Genomic DNA, 20,165 nt, shown 5'->3' on the forward strand with positions numbered 1-20,165 from the left:
AAAAGGAGAGAAGTGAGAAAAGCTGTAGAAGACTGATTTTTAAGCTGCCATTTTTTAAAGTTATTGAAAGACAGTTCACAGATATAGGACAGAGCAAGAGAAGCACTAAAGAAGGACTATTAAAAATTGATGAGTGATATGCTTTATCTCTCTCTGGAATATGACAGTCTGCTACTATTGTTTGTTCTCCTTCTGATTGTTCTTATGTAGAAATGAGATGTGAGAGGCCAAAGATATGGTCATTGATTGGGTTTTCTGTGGTCTTGTTTCTTTCTAGCTATTTGTATTTCATATGAAGCTAAACAATTTGCATTGGATTTGCACTCAACTTCTTCATTTAATTACTTTCTAGGAATATTTTAAGGAAAACATGAAGGTTACAGTTTTTTGTATATAACCATTGAACATTATCTATTCCTATACATGTATTTGTCATATAGTCATTTTATTAAACAGGAGATTGGCTTTTAGGCTTTTTTTCCCCAAGTCATAATTCGAATGTGTTTTACATGAAAATATTTTATGAGGTATTATTAAAGCATTATGAAATGCAGACATTGTAACATTAACTAATATTCTGGAAGTAGAGTTTCTATCAGTATCCTTCATTTAATATAAAAATTGGTTAAATGTGCCCTAATATTAACAAATAGACTAAACTAAAATGTAAAAGACATCACAAGTTCTTTATTAAATTACTGCTAGTGAAGAAATACAGCCTAGTATATTGGGATTATGAAACACTTATGTATCTACAGCTAAGGGTTAACAGATCTGCAGCAAGTTCTGTGATTAACATAACTGTGGTCAGCATTCATTTTTGCTTGCTACTGCAGTGTTTTTGGTCAGCATGTCTAACCACTGTAACCACAGCAAAATCTTTTAATTGTTTAACAGATGTATATCTTGGTTCTTTTCATTATGACTAAACAGGGGGGTTAACGTTCATGAAAGCAACAAGAATGCTACCTTCTCTTGGCCATGCGTAATTGAATTTTTTTCCAGTTTCTTGGTTCAAGAGTGTCTCCTATTGACCATGTTGAGAATGCTGCCATGAGAGAACACTGATAGAATATGCAGTATTGTAACACTGAGTGATTTTCTTTGACTCCACCTCCCCATGATTTTCTTCTTTTTTTTCGTAGAACCATAGGAATTTGAAGACTAGCCATGATTTGTTAGTAGCAAAAAGTGATGAGCTGAATCTCCAGCTTAAAGAGGAGCGGTTAGAGTGCCTTCGTCTTAAAAAAGAATTGCAGTCAGTGACTATTACCAAGCAAAGGACAGAGGAGGTGAGATTGTGTCCAAGAGAGCTAGAATCTGCTTTGGCTGATATACATAGATAAGAGACACTACCTTTTCATTGCTGAAGGGTAAATAGACTTTCCGAACATACGACCTGATTATACACACAACTTAACACATTGGAGAGAAAATCCCATGGTTGCTGCTTGCGTTTCATAAAAGTTGCAAACCATACTTGTCAGCCAAGCTATGTAATCACTGCACCAGTGTTTGGACATTGAAGAAAAGCACAGAATTTCATTATCAATTCTAATACTAAATAAGTGGAGAAACAATCATAATACTTAACTTGTTGATCATATTTTGCTATTTATTTACTGAATTAAAGATTTCTACTGCAAAAAAAAAAACAACTAGATACTGTTGTTCTTCAGCTCATGCATGCGGAGTCTCAACCTCATATGAGGATTATGAGAGAGCCTGTGATGTGGTGGAAAAAAAGTTTTTGAAGTATTTTGAAGCTTATTAGGCGGGGTTGTATGAAGAAGACTAGTAGGACTTCCTGACAGTACTTATGAAGTTTTAAGTAATCATCTTTTTAAATTCTTACAGTTTACTGTTTGCTATTTCTTTACTATCTTTTTGTGTTTGAAATTTTCTTCTTCATTTTAGTTACAGGAAAGAATAAATGATCTAGAGCAAGAGAAGGAACTCTTGAAGGAAAGCTATGACAAGCTATCAAACAGGTAAATCATTTCACTAAATCTGCTGTTTAATGGACAACTTTTTCTGATACCAGTTAGAACAATGCAAACATATTAGAGCATACCTGTTGCCTGCTGTGGGTAGGCCAGTGTCCACAGGTGCCAGGTTATTAATGTTTTCTTGTGTTTTTTTTTTTTATAATGTTGTTTTTTGTTTGTTTGTTTTTTTACAAGGGCAGTGAAAGACCAAGCCCTTTTCTTGGAAATGTCATTCTATTGGGAGTTCCCTTCAAAGTTGATGGGAATTTTGCCAAGGCCAAGACTGAAAATTAGATCTGAAAAGTTTACAAAGAACAAGTATGAATTTGTCAGTTGACTCTTATTATGTAGTCACTATCCAAGAAAACAATTCATTTGGATTAAAGATTGGGAGGAATTGTTTTCATATGACCTTGTAATGCAAATCTAGAAATGCTTAAACCCTCTCCAAAGGAAGCGGTGCCAGATGTGGTTGACCATTTATAGTTACCCAGATGGCTCTGTCTCCAGTGAAATACAGTAACTGTGAAAAGAAATTGCACATGAATTCAAGTAACAGTAATCCTAAAATTCAAAGGGAGAAAACAGCAGAAGTGGGCTCTGTTCAAAGGGATATGAATATTAGCATTATATAGGCTTCTTGCCAAAACTGATGTTCATTTAAATATCTAAATGCTGAACTACTATCAGAAAATAACGTTACTGTGTTACTTATTTTTCTGACAACATAATCTTTTGAAAAACTGAAGTATTTTGAAAAACTGCATATTTATGTGAAATAATAGTACATAAAGATATTGAATGCATGTATAACTAGACACAGTGGTCACTAAAACTCAAAAATTTTAAAAGTTTGAAATCTAAAGGTAATTTGTATCTTGTCTTGCTAAGTTTTATTCTTTCTTTATCAAAGCCAGTCACACTTAGAAGAGTGGTAAGTCTAAGTAATTGTATACCATGCTGTCTTTTCTGTAGCTGTGTAATATTACCTACCAAAGTGATTGTGGGTTCTGTGCATTGTATTTACTGCATACTGTGTTCAAAACTATGGCACAGCAAAGTTAAGTATGCGTTATTGTAGGACCTGGCATCATTGGTTAAGTTCACACATGCTGTGAAAGGCACTATCAACCTGTAAGATAGTACGTATTTAGAGAACTGTGTCAAAAAATAGGTGAGATTAGATACGGGTTGAGAAAAAGAATTTAGGGAATGATGAAAGTATTTTTATGAAGACTGGGAGTCGAGAATGTAAACTCTTGCTAAAGGTGTTGGAGCTGAGAATTCATACTATATTTTTTCTTTAATCTTCAAGTCATTCTTCAAATATACTGTAGGTATAAATTCATTTTTATGTACTCACAACCACTTTGTGTAGTCATTGCCCTCAAAACTGGCAGTTGCTATTCAGTCAGCATGTACAGTCTTCCAAACTATGTGGACTGTCCCTTCTGCCCTATTTCTTTCTTCTCTTTCTTTGTTTCTTTTTTTCCAGTTGTGGCTTTTGTTATATGAAATTCTGGAATAGATAGATCAATAGATAGATTGGTGGATAGCTAAATGTCAAAAGTACAAAAAGAAGAGTTACTTTTTTAACCAGACAGCTTCACCAAAGTGCATAGTGGAGAGAACTCATTTATTCATGAATACCATTCCTGATTTTTCACAGAACACAAGTCAGTAAACTGCTTTATGACTGTTTTTAAGATGAAGGGCATTTTTCTGGTCAATAATGCAACTACTGGATAATAATAACATGAAGACCATAGTACTCAATGTATAAATTACAAGAAAACACAGTGCATTACTATGTCTTCTTACCCACTGGGAGTTGTACTGTAAATTAGGTCTTTACTTATATTTCAGTCTTAACTGCACATTTTGTTGTGGTTTCAGCAGTTCTGATTCTGTGTCTGTGCAATCCTTACTATGCCCAGATTGGTAGTTTACAAGTAAATAATGTGTTACAGGAAAAATAATTATTCAAATATCTGCCCATCTCAGTTTTTTATTTCTTTAAGTGGAAGAAAGATTACTTACTATTTCTTAATCGGTATCAGAATTGTTGTTCTACATTATGAGAAAGCTGTTGTCACTTTGTGGTCAACGTTTCTTTGAACAGGCAACTGACGTTAGGCTCTGCATCTTTCACAGATTTAAAAGAAATCAGGTGGGTGATCCTAGTTCTCTGCATTAAGAGGTTTTGTATGCGGAAAGAATGGTTTTGTTAGTTGTCAGTTGCTGAGGTTTGAAGCTGTGGATTACTCTGGAATACGCATCTGAATTCCTTCTCTAGTCCCACAAATGCTGCGTGTTGCCAACTTTTCTGACTTTGGAGCTCTAAATTAAGGCCAGTTCCTTTGCTCATCCCACAAACTCTTTCATGTTTTTTAACCACAGCCTGAGAAAGGCGCCTTGGTTTCAACAGCAGCAGACCAGCATATGTTTACTTAATTCCTAAGACATGATGACAGCGGTCTCTGTGCCACAAAAAGCTTTCTTCTTTATTATTTTCTGTTGAAGTTGATTTTGAAAAGTTCTTCATATGCCACATGTTTTATTGCAGTGTCTTCAGTGTGACCCGTGAACAGGAGTGGAAATTAAAGGAAGAGCAACTGAAACTGCGAATTGCTGAACTAGAGACTGCTATCAAGTCTAGTTTAGCAGAGAAAGACGAACTAGAGACTGCTATCAAGGCTAGTTTAGCAGAGAAAGACAAACTAGAGACTGCTATCAAGTCTAGTTTAGCAGAGAAAGACAAACTAGAGACTGCTATCAAGTCTAGTTTAGCAGAGAAAGATGAAATCCTTGACAAACTCAAAGTAGAAACAGGTACATTTCTGAAATAACTGTTTTTTCGTGATGTGAATTTCTCTGGTGTTGGAGTATGGATATATTCTGCAGAAAAATGTAGTTTCTTAGTAGTGGTGGTTTCAAAGCTGACTTTTACAAGTACATGGAAAAGCGTGCTTAAGTTATGACTGTCCTTAGTACAGAAATTGACTCGATACAGGTTATGTGTTGAATGAAGATTCTTAAACTCCTGTTGCATGAATTCTTCAGTGGGTCAATATTTCCCCCTTATTCACCTCTAAATGAAAAAAATCTTATAGGCAAGAAAACAGTATTTCTCCAATTTTAAGCCACTAGTCTAAATTCATTTATTTTGCAAAGGTACATGAAATCTATATAGACCTTTCAATTTAGTGAATTTAGGTTTTTTTGTATTTTGAGTGTACACACATTTTTATTCACAGTTGTGTACATTTACAGTAAAACAGGCTTGTTCTTCTCAAAATATGATTTCATATGTGCTTTTCCTGTGATGTAGAACAACTCAGTGAATCTTTAGGACCTAGCAATCTTTTATCTCAGTGTTGTGATATACTGTGCCAACAAGAAATTTAGAGAAAGAGAATGGACAGGAAGTAAACCAAATACTCTACAGATTTTTTCCTTAAGTGTGTATTTTTAAGAGGTAGCACACTTGTGATCAATCTAATAGAATGAAGTGGGACAACTTGTAAGTAGTTTGTATGATTATCTTTACAAGCCCTTCCCAAAATTGGCACTTCAGGGCTTATAGATAACAGTATACAATGTTTTCAGTTTCTGTTGCATTGAATTTGCTACAGCTTAAGAAGATTTTCTAACACCATTCAGGGTCTACATGTCTAGGATTTTTTGTCTTTGGAAAAACTTAAGCAGTGTTAATATTTCTGAGTATCTGTCTTCGCTGCACATCATTTTTAAAAGCAGAAGAATTGAATTACTTTTTGTCCTACCTGGATGCCTAGAACTAGTGCAGAACTTCTCTCATGCTTACCCTTAATAGTTTGCCATATTAAAAATGTCTACAAAACCTTAACTGGGGCTATTGTTAGAAAAACAGTGAACTAAGATTGCTGCTGTGGACAGAAAATTGGTGACAATTTGATAAGAGTGCTTGAAGAGGGATATCTTGCCTCCTCATTCCTGGAAAAAGCTCCAGCTCAGATCTCAGTTTATAATGTAGGAAAAAGAAAGAACATCAGCATGAGAGACTCTTTTCTTCCTGTGAGAGACCCCCCCACCCAACAGCCATTGAATATATTACTTCTGAGAGTCCACAAGTTACCACCCTCACCCCTGTCTCACTGCTGTATTTATCAAAAAACTTAATTGTTTTCTTATATATTTGATTATTTTTAGCTTTTTGTTTTTAGAGCTTAGTGTAGTTTCTTCTCAGATGTACAAATACATTGCTTTTTTCTCGGGACTGCAGAGAATTAAGGCTTTACTGGTTAGTTTGTATTTGAATTGAAAATGGCTCCTGTGGACTCCCAGCATACGTGGGTGAGAAGGCTACTGTGTAAAGGATCAATGAATGGTTCTACAAATGATTTATTTTTAGTGAAGATGTCATTTGATATATAAACTCTGCAAAATTAAAACTAACCTGATGTCAATTTTTGAAACATGTCCAACCCCTTGAGACTAGTATTTCAGCCACCTGTTTCCTGCTGAGTTCAATACTCAAAACTGAATAGCTATTCTGTGAAAATAGTGAAGTTGTGCTTCGTGCCCTGAAGGTCAACGGGAAAAGATTCCAGCATTAAAATGATATTGTGGAATATCTGTTGAAAGCTATAGTATATATTCTCAACTAAGTGTGTAATATTATACCCATCAACTCCCACCAGTGCAGAAGGGAATTACAACAGCTAATGCTTGCCTGTCAAGCTGACGGTTAATGTTTCTATCATTCTGATCTGGAATATGAATCCACAGTATTTCAATACATTGTATAAAAAATGCAGCAGGAAAAAAAAAGGTGAAAATACATTGTTCTCGAGAGAATAAGGAGCTTAACTAGGGAGGAGAGTGTACAGGAAAGTACTTTTTGTTCCTTAGAAACTTCAGTGCTTTTAAAACTTTTCTGTGTGAAAGAAAGCATGCTGTTGTAGTTAAATTATTTGTTCTAATCCTGAAGTTTTTTTTATCATGAGACAAATTTCTTCTTGTAGCTCCTGATAAGTCAATATGGAAATAGCTCTGCATTAGTGGGTATTTGTAGAAAATCTCTTCAATCTTTGACTGAGGAGTGAAATTGAGTTTAGTTATTCAGACTGAGAACTCAGACTCTCTCTTCTCTTCCCCAACCTTCCCCAAAAGCAAAAACCCAGTGAAGTCATACTATATAGCCTTGCTTATTGGTCTGTCTGGAATTATACGAAATGTAGATTTTTGATGCTGTCAGTTCAATCTTCATGAAAGTAAGAATGTTTTGTTTTTTTTAATCTGTACACATCTACCAGATCTAAGCAGGTTCCTACCCAGCTCCCTCCTAGTTTGCTAGTACAAGATTTCGCTGTACCAAATAAATTAGTTTCTACATCTTTCAGTGACTTTTTATGCATATATTAATATGAAAAAGCAAGCTTATTTTGTTATTGTAGTTATTTTGAGTTAAGCAATGTTTTGTTATTTCCCAATGTTCAGACCAAAAGGAAAGGCTGATGCAAGAGAACAAAGACCTGCAGTCACGCTACCTGGAAAATAAGCAAGAGCTAGATGAACTGAAAAATCGCATGAATTGTTTGACCAAGGTAAAATCTTCTTTATAGAAAACGGCTAAGAAAAACATTCTGTGCTTTATTTGTAGTGCAAATACTTCTTGAAAGTAAAAGAATAATATTCAAAATGTCATGTCTAGTGGTCTTGTGAGAATGCATCTTGTTATCTTGAATATGTCTCTTCAGTGTTCATTCACATCTGATACCACCTCTTCATTGAGTATTTCTCTTTCAGGAATGTGATGTTGATGTTGATGCGTCAGAAGTCAATGAAGCTCTCTCGCTCATAAAGGTAACTTGCAAAGAATTCTTTTTTTTTTTTCTTCATTTTTAAAAATGTTTCAGTTCTTGGTATACCATTTCCTATTACCTGTTTTGGACACAATGCCTTGGGTTCTTAAGGGCTGGATTGTTTCTGCAGTAGTTTACGCTTCTCACATATATGTGTGCACGGGTCATTTTTCAGTTACAGTGAAGTAAAAGGAAAGATGAGAATTGTGAGGGTGAAATTTAAAGTTTCACTGGGATTTCATACCTAGAATTGTGTAGAATTTGCAATAACACGGAAGGGGAATTTAAACCAGATTCTGAAGCGTTTTCTGAACAGCTTGCTCTTTCTCATTTAAATGAGCAATCACACCATCTTGTTCTTCCTGTAATGTTGATTAAAAACATTTTTTAATTCTTTAATTTGTTTTGAGCATATTCTAAATTCTGAAAAAGTGCTAGAGCAACCTCATAGCTAACTAGTTACCCTCTCTATGTTTACTAACAGAGAAATACATAGAAAAAGCTGTTTTTTTTCTCTTGCTCATAAGTTGTATTTTTATTTTTTGTCAGAACTGAATTGAAAGTGAGCAGGAAAGAAATGAGTGCTTTAAGTTTCCACTGTTCTTGAAGACTTGCATTTAATTTAAACCATGTTTACTGAAGTTTATAAAGTTTACTATAAGTAGAATCTTACTGCTACTTGAAAGCTAATAATAATTCTGTAATGATGACAAAAGAAGTAGAGCAAGGAAAAGATCAAAAATAAAACATCAGCATTAGTAATAGCAGTAATGTAGGCTTGGGCATTCACTGGAGCATAGTTATCAAGTACATAAAAGGTAAATGTATTAGACTGAGAAGAGTGATAGCTTCTGAATATCACATACATTTGAAATGTACAACAATTGGAAGTTTACATTACTAAATAAAATTGTGATGGGTGCAGGTCCATGGCATTTTTATTTTTTGGGTTACCATGTGTCCTTCTTTCAGTGTTACATTAAACTAGGCACAAAAACATCTAGATATTTTGCAAGAGTAATTCTCTAGTAATTTTTAAAATTTGCTCTAGGTTCGAAAGCAGCAGCAGAATGGGGACCTTTTATGTTTGGAAAAAGAAGGTGATGATAGCCCTGAAGCTTTGGAACATTCCATGGAGAAGCTGCAATTAATACATGTGGAAGCAGTGCACGAACTTGAAAAGACAAGGAATATGTTAATGTACAGCATAAGATTAACAAAGGTTACCAGGTACTGAACTCCACTCATAGTGGTAGATAGCATGATGATAACATTTTAATATTTGTAGCACTGGAACTTGTTTCCTTGGGAAAAAATGAAGTCATAATTAAGGCTTCCAAATTCATTGTCCAAGCCAGTCTGTTTTCCAAAGTAACCTAACACAAAATTTGTTCATGTTGAAAGAAATGTTAAAAAACCACAAGATCCAAATGACTGTAACTTCAGTCTTTTGACTCACCTTGATTAGATCCCTTACGCATTTGGCTTCATGGCATTATCTCAGAGCTCTTATCAGGCTCACACAGGAAAAACAGTACGCACACTTATCTATGAAGCTTCCTTTTCCAGAACGCTCTGCTTTCAGCTTCTTGTGCTGGATTATTGCAGATGATATTTTGGTTTTCATGTGATCCATTCGAGTTTAAATAATACAATCTTTACAGAAACTATTAGGAATATTATTGTGAATGAATCACTAGTCAGTTTTCCTCAATAATGATTTTAGATTTTGCCAAAATTAGAACTGATTGCTGTGGTGTTGAATTAAAATTTGCTATTTTTCTTTACCGTAAATTCTTAAACTTAACTGTATTTTCTCTTTTGTAGCCAAAAGCATGTACAATATCAGTGTAGATATGCTTCAGTGGTCCTTTTCACATGTAATTTTTTTTCAGACTGAATTTGAGGCAATGTCACAGAAGATGGAAAATCTAAAGAAAGGCTATGAGTTAAAAATAGAAAAGTATGTTCATCTTCTTGATATTAGGGCTGAATGCATCAGAAAACTTGAAGGTATTTTTGAATCATATTTTCCTTCAATTTTTTTATTGTTAGATTGCAAATTTATTCATCAGGTGAAACCACCTTGTAATTGTTAAAACTAACAGAAAGATCAGGTTCTCCCTAGCCCGCTATCTATATGGTGTTTTATTGACTTGTTACTTATTAAATAAAAGTTAAGAGGGTGCTTTATGCTGCAACTGTTGCAGCACGAGTGGCCAAAGGTAGATTGCTAAATTACCTATGTGTGGTCAAATTTTTAATTTTGCTATTCAGTAATTATGTAACTTTTTGTATGTTGCACAAATTCTCAAAGTTATGGCATAATAGGCCTACAGAATATTTTAACATCATGAATTTGAAATTATGTTTTAATGACCTTATTGTATAGTATAAATAGTAAATGGAAGCCCGAAATGGGATAACTTACAAAGCTTAATGTAACAACATTCATCGTATTTTGTCTCCAAGTTGCATGTTCTGTGCTAAAGGACTGCGTGATGATTTATGTCTTAATTCCGTAAGCATTTATTTGTTCTTTCCTCAGCACGTAATATCATTTGTAGTTCAACCTTTCAAAAATACACATCTTAAGTCTCTGCTAAATTTTAGCATAAAAATACTTACTTTGATCATCATATAAAGCTTCTGCATTTTGGCTTTTTTACTGTTATTAATTTCTAGCAATCTGTGTTATACTGATGCAACTGCATTGTGTAAGTTTTGAGCATGCTAAGCTAACCATGGATGTCTGATTTGAAGTGTGCAATGTGTGTTGGTTGTTTGTTGTTTTGTTTTTATTTAAGAATTTAATATTGCTAATGTAATTGAATTATACTTCTCTGAGCAAGCATGAATTATATCTGATTTTTAAACAGTCATACTGTAACTCCCATTTTATTTATTGCAGCCCAACTGAGAGATGTTGTCTATGATACTAAACAGTACAAATCCAGACCAGAAATACTGCCAGGCAATCCAGTCAATAAATTTGATGCAACTCTACATTTAGAAAGAGGAGAGGGCCTTTTTGAAATTCACATCAGCAGAGTGATCTTCTCTTCTGCAGCTGTGCATGCTTTTGGTGACCATGAACCTGCAACTTTTTGTTCTTTTGCGTTTTATGACTTCGAACTTCAAACAACTCCTGTTTTGCATGGAAATACCCAGTCATATGACTTTACTTCTCAGTATCTTGTAGAGATTGATGACTGCTTCTTGCACTACATAAAGAGTAACAGTGTCACTCTTGAGGTTCATCATGCATATGGCACAGATCATGAAGTAGTTGCAGCATGCCAGGTGGCACTCCATGAAACTCTGGAACAGAATGGGAGGATCTACAGCACGGAAGATTTAGTTGGTAATTAACATATGAAAAAGTATTTTGTTTGGTGTGATAATGTGACCAGTAATCTATATTTGACCAACAATTAATTTATGTATTGCTATTAAAAAAGAAAAAGGAATGGATTAAAAAAAAATTTTACATTGGATGTGCAGCATTTCTTGTTGATTCTAGCTCTTAAAACAGGTACAATTTTCCCAATAATCAATGAGTACAAAGATGACATTAATAAAATGATCTAATGTGACATATTAGAAGTTTACTACATGCTGAAAATAGCGTTAGAGAATCTTGTCTTGAAATAGCAGGAGATTCTTTGTCTTGTATAGAAGTTACTTACCAAGTGTAATTACGTAAGTAAAGGTGGTTTTATTAAGACAGTATTACCTTTCTCAATATAATTATATGATAACAGCATGGAGAAAAGTAGTTAGAGCAAAGTTCTTGTTTGCACTGTTTTACTATTAATATTTCACAGTTTTTCTATGAACACTGCAGAGAAGATTTCCAAAATCTGACATTCTTTTTCATTTTTCATTATTGTTTTATATATTATTTGTGGTTTAGTTGTTTAATGCAGGCTTCCTTCATTCTCTAAGACCATTATTTATACAAGGTGGCCCTACTTACTTAACTATGAAAAAATACTTTCAATCAGGTCTTGTAATGAACTTAAATGAAACTAAATTGTTTTACTCTCACATATATAATTTCTCTGATTAGTGTAATATACATGAAAAACTAAAATGTTTCTGCTTCATAAGACTATCAAATATCAGTGCTTGATACGTGGCCCAAATGTCATAGTTATCTACCCTCATCCTTCATCTATATATAACAGAAGAAATTATGGTTGTTGTAGTTACAACTGTTAAGTCTGAAGAGGTAAGAGGTCTGCTTATAATTAATACTCAGAAAGCATCGAAAGGGCAGAAATGGTCTGGTTACACTAGAAGATACTTCAAATAATAGCATCTACAATGGGGTATTGGTTTGGCTTTGGGATGTGTTGTTGTTGTTTCTTTTAATTTAAATCATTGTTTTGAAGTCCTTTTAAGATGAAGTGAAAGTGTGATCCCATCTTTCCTTAGGAGTGAATGGAAACATCGAAGATTTTGGTACTTTGGAATACTGGATCCGGTTACGAGCTCCTATGGATCGATCCATTGGTCTTTACAAAGAGAAGTCTAAAGCTCGAGGGTATATAACACCCAATTTGAGGGAACACGAATCATCATTCCAGGTATGCTTGGTTTTGTATTACATAATTGTACTACAAATTGTATTACATAATAAACTCTTTGATTATTTTTTTCCCCGTTGCATTTTCTTTTTTCCACATTGGCACAGCTGAATTGGAGTTTTGCTTAAACTTCAGTTGCTTACTTTTATAGATTCTGTCACTAGAATATTTGAAATTATTATGTAAATATTGTATCTATTTTTCGTAACCTGTAAAAGCCAGATTTCATTTACATTGTATCATAGTGGATTATGAGATGTTAAACCAGCCAGGTCTCAGTGAGCTATTATAGATGAAGCAATTGTTCAGAAAGTTTTAAAAGTTCATAACGTTTGCATACATTGGCATTGAGATAACTTCACTATTTATTTGTATTTCATTTATTACTCGATGAAGAGAATTATCATAATATAAAGCTTTATGTGGCAGTGATTTATTTGCTAAACTGATTGATAAAAACAACTCTGTCTAGCATGACTTCAATGTTTTTTACTATACAACCGTGTGAGTTTATATTAAACCAAAATCTGTACCAAGTCCGTAATGTATGCTGGGAACTATGATGTACAAATTCTGTGAAGGGTCAGTGTAGATATTTTTAGAGTATCTTTGGGCTTGACAACAATGTAACATTTGCTTTAAATCAGTTTTTACTCAAAGGTGTTTTTAACTCCTATAATCTGGCCGTTGTTAAATGCTCAAATCTGTAGTTTTCTCTATTTTTTTATTGTTATTTTTAGCTATGTTACTAATCTAAACACGGATGGAAGATAAGGCACATGGAACAGAGCGTTTTGTTGTAATTATTCTAAAACTGGAAATTCAAGCAATGGAAATATACTGGTTGTTAAAGAGAAAATAGAACAGGAGAAATTGCAGAAATGAACAACTTTTAAAGTAGATGTTTGAAACACTGCAGTTCTCAGAGATGCTTCATAGCAGAAACTGAAAGTCATGTAGAAATGGCACAGCTGGTTACATTATGTTACAGATTCTATTAGTCTGGATCTGCAGAAATACCTTCAGTTGTGTGTTCCAAAATTTAGGCTTTCACTTGTTAAACATATCAATATAAAACTTTGTCCCTCATGAGTGGCAGAAATCATGGAAACATGAACTGTACATAAACTGCTATAAAGACTCTTTTTTTCCCAATTCTGTTTGTAGCTAGAAATAATAGTCCTAATGTTACATATTCAGGAGTATCTGAAACTGTCATGATTGACTGTCTCTACCAATTTCATTGTGGATTATTTAATAAAATATTTACCATTTTATCATGCAAAATCAAATTGATTCGTGTTCCCCCAAATATCACAAGACAGAACTCTGAGTTCCATAAGCAAGATAATCACATACAGTGAATGAAATTAGCTGTGACACATTACCATAAAAGAAAGCAGAGCCTTATGAGGTGAATGTAGTTGAGGATTGCTTCTTTAAAGACAGTTGTATTATTTGGGCTTTTATGCTGTTCTTTAATTTTTATTAATTTTCTTATTCCAATTTAAACATGTATTTTTGCTCTTTGTGTGCTGATTTCTGTTTTTGTCATTTCTTTGTTAATATAAAGGTTTTGGAGAAAGAAAAAGGGAAGGCAAATCTGCTGTGCTATTTTAATTATTGAACAGTACATATATAAAGAACTACAGTTCTTTTTGTCTTGACACAGAGTAGCTTTCAAAATCAGAATCCATAGTTTTAAAGTGGCACTGGTTGTGAATCATCCTTAATACTTTGCTACTATGATAATCAAATGGCAAATAGGTCACAGTATTTTAGAAGAATTAGGCAAATAATCACATTCTTGAAAGGATTAATCCTTACACCTTCAATCGAAGAGGGTTGTAGTTGAATTTATGGAACTAATTAGATTTTGGCATAGAAAGTTAAACAGTAGTTGGGTTGTCATCTAGATAAATTATTTATTCTATGTATGTATTTCTTAGTATGCCAACATAAGAATTCTAATTTTTAAATTGAACTTCTTTTTCATATAAAGCAGCCAATTCCCAGAACTGCCCAAGTCAGCACTTCAACAGATGGCGATTTAAATGAACTCCTTGTTACAATAAAATGTTGTAACCGTCTGCAGTCCCAAAAGAAACATCTTCAGCCAAATTCGTATGTTGTTTACAAGTTTTTCGATTTTGCATACCATGATACTCGCATCATTCCTAGCAGCAGCAACCCAGAAATAGATGACTATATGTGTTTCCAAATGCCGATGACTGCAGAGTTAGACCAATACTTGAAATGGGAATCCTTAACATTTTACGTATTTGATGATACTGAAATGGAAGAAGATGGCTATTTAGGGAAAGCCAACGTGCCTCTTATTCCCTTAGCATCTAACAGATCTATCTCAGGTAAGAATTTGATCTCTTCAAACCTAACAAAATCTTCACTTGTTGTTTAATATATCTTTTAAATATCTTTAGAACTTTGCCTAGTTAAATTTGGAGTATCTCAAAGAATAGAGATCTACTTTGAGGTTGACACTTGTTTCAATGTTTGACTTCCTCTGTGATTGGGAAAAAACAAAAAGCACATTTTCCTTCTGATATTTCAACTTATCTGTTGGCTCTCCTCTTCCTGCTGTGCGCCCATGGTTCCATCTTTTCTGCATTCTACAAGTAGTGGCTGTAGACAGAGCTGCCTTTTCTGAAGGCCAAGCAAATCCACTTCTTTGAGACTCTTCTATGTCATATGCTCCAACTCCCTGAATTTCATGGAAGTCCTCCAATTGATTTGCTCAAATGTGTCAATGTCTGTTCTTGTGCAGGAGAGGCCACAGTATTCCAGATGCCATCTCATAGATGTTAAATAGAGTAAGAAACTCCTCTGGACCTGCTGGCTGCATTCTGGCTGATAGAATCTAGAGTGCAGTTGGCCTTCATTGTTGCAAAAATACAGCTTTACTGGCTCCTATTAAGTTTCTCAAAACAGGACCAGTTGTTTTTTTTTTTTGCAAGGAAGGCTGCTTGTTGCTTATCAACCCCCAGCCTCTAATGCTTCTTGAAGATATTCTGGGGCAGATGCAGGACTTTGCATTTGCTATCGTTGAACTTCATGACTGTCAGGCCTATTTTTCCATTCTGTGTGAAAGCAGCTCTGTCTTCACCCACAAATTAATATCATTTACAAATTTGCTGTGGTATATATCATACAAAACCTACTTAATGATTTTTTTTATTTCCAACTATTAGATGCATATGGAGTTGTTTATTGAAAATTTTACGATATGATTACTGTAAAATGTAATTTATAATTACCTTCACAGAAAGGGAAAATAGGTGAAAAATTCCAAGAGAATTTAATGTTTCTTCTTTGGTAAATATTTAGCAATGGATAGATTTTAAAAATCAATTTATTTATTTAACAAAAATAAGTATTAGTAGAAAATGAGAATGTTTAAGTTAGAAATTTTGAACCATGTTAGTAAGAATTACTTATCTTGTATTAGGTTACCCGAGAACCTACAAGACATTCTAAAAGGATACAGTAGTCCTGTTCATTCTAAATCCTGTCTTTCCGAATATCTTCAATATTGCATTGGGTATACGTCACTCTAAAAAACACAATATTTTGGCTTTATTCCAATAATGAAATACTTTCTAAAATGAGGACTGCAAAAACTGTTGTGCTTGAATAATGTTTTGCTTTGCACTGCAATTCACTGTATGCAACCTATTCAGATGAAATTTACTACTTGTTGTCAGGTACATTTGAAATAACAGATTCTGAAAGAAGAGTTACAGGTGCTATCAGAGTTGTGTTAAAGTGGAAGTTTGCCTACCTACCACCAAGTGGAGCCGCAGCGGCTTTAGACTCGGAGAATTACATTCAAAATAAGAAATCAGTGGCACCTAAATTACTTTCAGAACAGGAAACGCAACCTCCAACCTTCTCTCCTTCTTTAACTTCATTAGTGACAGTAAGTAATTTAACAAACTTCAAGAAGCTAAGAGATACGAAAGACCTACTACAGCAGATCACTTAGATCTTCTCTGATGACCAGGGTTTGTCCTTACTGTAAGACAATGCATAGTACAAATGCTTCATGTAACTTCTATCTTGGACTTCCATTGGGAAGTAAAATCCTTCTTGTATTCAGTACTTTCTGAAGATAAGCAGTAATAACTCATTCTGTCAGATATATGATACTGCTTAGTATAGTCCTACAATAATTTCTCACATGGAACTCATTTTGCATTCCATAGATGTTCTGTAGAGTGTTACGCTCATTTGTGGCTTAATTCTGAAAGAGATCTCAATTTTTGGGGAAGTTATTCGAAGAAAGACTACATCATCTCTCCTATTTAGAATTGAAGTTAGGACCATTTCATTTGTATAAAATGAAAAATTAGAGTCCCTCAGAATTTACTCAAGATGATTCAAATATGCCAATAAATGAACTTCACCTTTATTTTTGTATGATAGGTCCCCATACCGAAACCAAGACGCCGTACAGCTCCAACAGACAAGAAAGTGTCATTTGTGAATGCCAGTTCAGTACAGGTGACAGTAAGTTTAATGTATTGTCTTTGTGCATATTGAAGCAAGGAGACCTTCTTAGGTCACAGTGTGCGCAAACTGCAGAGCTTGTAATTGAGAACAGTCAGCTAAAAAAAGTGGTATGTCCAAGGCAGTAAATGATAATGTAGTACTGCATAGATGGAAAACAATACAGGCTCCCTCAAAATTGTTTGCTGTCTTCCACAGCTTTTGAGCTTCCATTTTCATGGGTTTAGAACAGATTCCCACAGGACTGATGAACAGTCTCTGCACTGTTTCTTAGCTCTCCAGGTTATTAAAATGACTTTAATTAATTAAGCACTCACACAAACATATAAGTGACTGTAGAAATTAAGTTGATTGAAACCAATTTGTAGTGTTGTACCAATGGGATACAAAATTTGACACCATTCATAGTCACTCCTGCACAAGTTTTATCAGCTGCAGCTACACATGCTATAGAAACAATTATATTTCAAGACATGGAATAAAGTGTCTTTTGCACATCCTTCTGTACTCTAAAAGGATCTGCATGGAAGTAACTGAAACGTGGTTTAAATTTTTATTTGATTTTTAGCTAGACACTGTATTAATCAAATCCTGTAATTCATGGTTGGTTCTCTAACAGCTAATGATAAAATGTTATGATATTTTTGTTAGTATTACGTTGCAAATAACTTATGCATTCTTAAAAACTAGCTGTGAAGATTTTTTTCTATTTGCAAATACTTTGATTGGATTTATTTTTCAGTTGTAACATACATTTTCAATTCACAGCTCTTTCTGCTATTGCTTAGTTTACTATGACTAGAGCTTTGTTCTGAGCTTTATATCACAGACTAGAAATATGAATGAAGTACAATATGAGAGAAATCAACTGAGATGTCAGATGTATAGTTACAGGCACAACACCTTCAGCTGTCTGAACAGCAGCCTCTTAAAATTGGATAATTTTTCACAAAGCATAGTTGTCTAAGGCAGAAATTTAGCTATTTGATCTTTAGCAAGAGTTGTTCATTAATGGGTGGGCAACTGTCCTGGCTTTAAAAATGCGAATCTCAATGGCTGGTTACAGACAAGAGTTCTGTTAATACTAAGTCATGAAATACTTGGACTTTCTCTGAAGTCTGAATCTTGTGGTGACTCTGCAAGAATGTATTCATGCAAGACAAATGGAACAGATAAGTATCTAAAGGGGGACCATGTGAGAAAGAAGGGAACAGATTCTTTAGCAGGGTCTATTGCGATGGGACGAGAGGAAAAAGTTTCAAACTAAAACAGAGGACATTTACACTGGACATAAGGGAAAGGTTTTGTATCATAAGGATGGAGAGATGCTGGAACAGATTGTCCAGAGAAGTGCTGAATGCCCTATCCTTGGAGGCATTCAAGATCAGGCTAAGCAACCTGTATCTGTAGATGTCCCTGATCATTGTAGGGGAGTTGGACTTAAATGACCTTGAAAGGATTCCTTCCAACTCAAATAATTCTATGATCTTAAGCAAGTAATTATGGGGAAAGAGGGTTTACTAAAAATTGGATAAATGATTTGTCTCACATTGAAGTCCCAAACCATTTGTAAGAAGTCTCCAGTGTCTTAGGTGGAAGCTGTAGCAGAAAGTAGAAACAGTAATACTAATGCAGAGAAGCAAAGGAGAATGTAATTTCCTGTCTAAATATTTCTCCACCAGTAAATTCATACCTATATTTTTTTTTTAATTATGTAGTATCCAACAGGTCCAAATGCATTGGAGGTATGAAATTATTCCATTTTTGCAGTTCTTTCTAATATGTTGCCTTTGAATTCCATATCTACATTATGTCATCAGTCATACATTAAAAACTGTGCTATCATTATGGAATATCTCTTAAGTCAGACGTGAAATATGAAGGGAAAAAAGTGATCCCTTCTTGTGACTTTTCTTTTTGGTCATTAGAAAGGCAGGCATATCTACTCATTTCATTCTATGTCTGGATAAAGCTTTTGTCTTTGATTTAAAAAATTATCATCACTTAATGGAGTGGGAAATGAAGCAGAAATGTAGTGACTTTGGAATATTGCTGAACACATAGCATTCTAAGAGCAAAGTGTCAAATACTGCATTAATCCAATTGATTGTGAAAGTAAATTCTTGTGGGAAATTGGCAAGCTTTTGGTTCCAGTGGTATAGCAAAATGTTTTTTTTTACTGCCTCTCTTTTGTTTGAGAATTGTCTGTCTTCTGCACCATTTATTTGTTACTGCACATGAAAACTTTTCGTTGCTTCTTATACTGAAAACAATATTGTTGTTTATAAGGCATATACATATATAATGAATGTGAGTGACAACTCTTCACATTTTAAACCTTCATAACTTGCAAGATATGTTTTATGATATTATTTATTCTTATTTTGCGTGTAATATGTAAGGTTAAACAAGAAAGTCTAGCAGATGTTAAGGTGAAGGAGACTGATGAAGAACTTCAACAGGAGAAAGAAGACGACCACTCATGTTTGCCAGAAGAGCAGCTATCTGGCCAAGGCTCAGTTACCTCTGGAAATGAGATAGAAATAACTGAAGAACTGGAATCAGAAGGTAGGAATAAGTGGCTATGTATTTCTTTAATAAATCTGTCTCTTACATTTTCTTTTTTTCCTCTCATTTCTTACTAGCAGTGGGAGCTGCCTCATTATGAGAAGGTTCATGACAGAAATGATATTCTGGTGTACTTTTTAGCTGTAGATGGGTGGTGGATATGGTGGTGTTATTTTCATCCCAAATGGAAACTGTATTGTAATTGAATGCAAAAATCTGGTATCTGACCCAGATTCATAAAAAATTAAGAGAAAGCTGGCTTCTATTTTGAATGTCTTCATATTCTCTCTTAGAACTACATTGTTATAAAGACTGTTTTAATGAATATGCTCCTCTTGTCTGCAGCTAATAGCCGGTGCTGATATTGGAAACCCTTTCAGACTGTGAAAGGATAGTGTGCCTTATCACAACTGTGACAAAGTTGTTAAGAAGCAGATTTATTTCAAGATTATAACAGCTGGATCACTCTGTTCCACCTTTGAGCTAACCTGTGTGTTAGTAAAATAAGCCATATATAAAATAGGGAAACAAACAGGATGTTAAAATTTTACATTGTTCTTTACAGCTTCTGCATAAGAATTCATTAGTAAAATTGGAAATCAAGATGTTGAATCCCTGTTGCATTTTTAAGCAATTTATTTTAG

The 20,165-nt window shown here is 34.2% G+C and overlaps 1 protein-coding gene across 1 annotated transcript in view; it reads left to right on the forward strand.

Annotated features, from left to right (window-relative positions):
- Positions 1 to 19,662, forward strand: part of RPGRIP1L (RPGRIP1 like) — a 21,051-nt gene extending 1,389 nt beyond the window's left edge. Inside the window, 14 exon segments of the mRNA XM_019619684.2 lie at positions 1,146 to 1,292; positions 1,918 to 1,991; positions 4,555 to 4,820; positions 7,470 to 7,576; positions 7,779 to 7,835; positions 8,886 to 9,030; positions 9,033 to 9,064; positions 9,730 to 9,847; positions 10,746 to 11,198; positions 12,275 to 12,426; positions 14,429 to 14,795; positions 16,149 to 16,363; positions 16,870 to 16,953; positions 19,356 to 19,662. Coding sequence (XP_019475229.1) covers positions 1,146 to 1,292; positions 1,918 to 1,991; positions 4,555 to 4,820; positions 7,470 to 7,576; positions 7,779 to 7,835; positions 8,886 to 9,030; positions 9,033 to 9,064; positions 9,730 to 9,847; positions 10,746 to 11,198; positions 12,275 to 12,426; positions 14,429 to 14,795; positions 16,149 to 16,363; positions 16,870 to 16,953; positions 19,356 to 19,598 — 2,460 coding nt within the window. The 3' untranslated portion in view covers positions 19,599 to 19,662.
- Positions 19,663 to 20,165: the final 503 nt, after the last annotated feature.

Source organism: Meleagris gallopavo, chromosome 13 (genome assembly GCF_000146605.3).
Source record: "Meleagris gallopavo isolate NT-WF06-2002-E0010 breed Aviagen turkey brand Nicholas breeding stock chromosome 13, Turkey_5.1, whole genome shotgun sequence".
NCBI classification, from domain to species: Eukaryota; Metazoa; Chordata; class Aves; order Galliformes; family Phasianidae; genus Meleagris; species Meleagris gallopavo.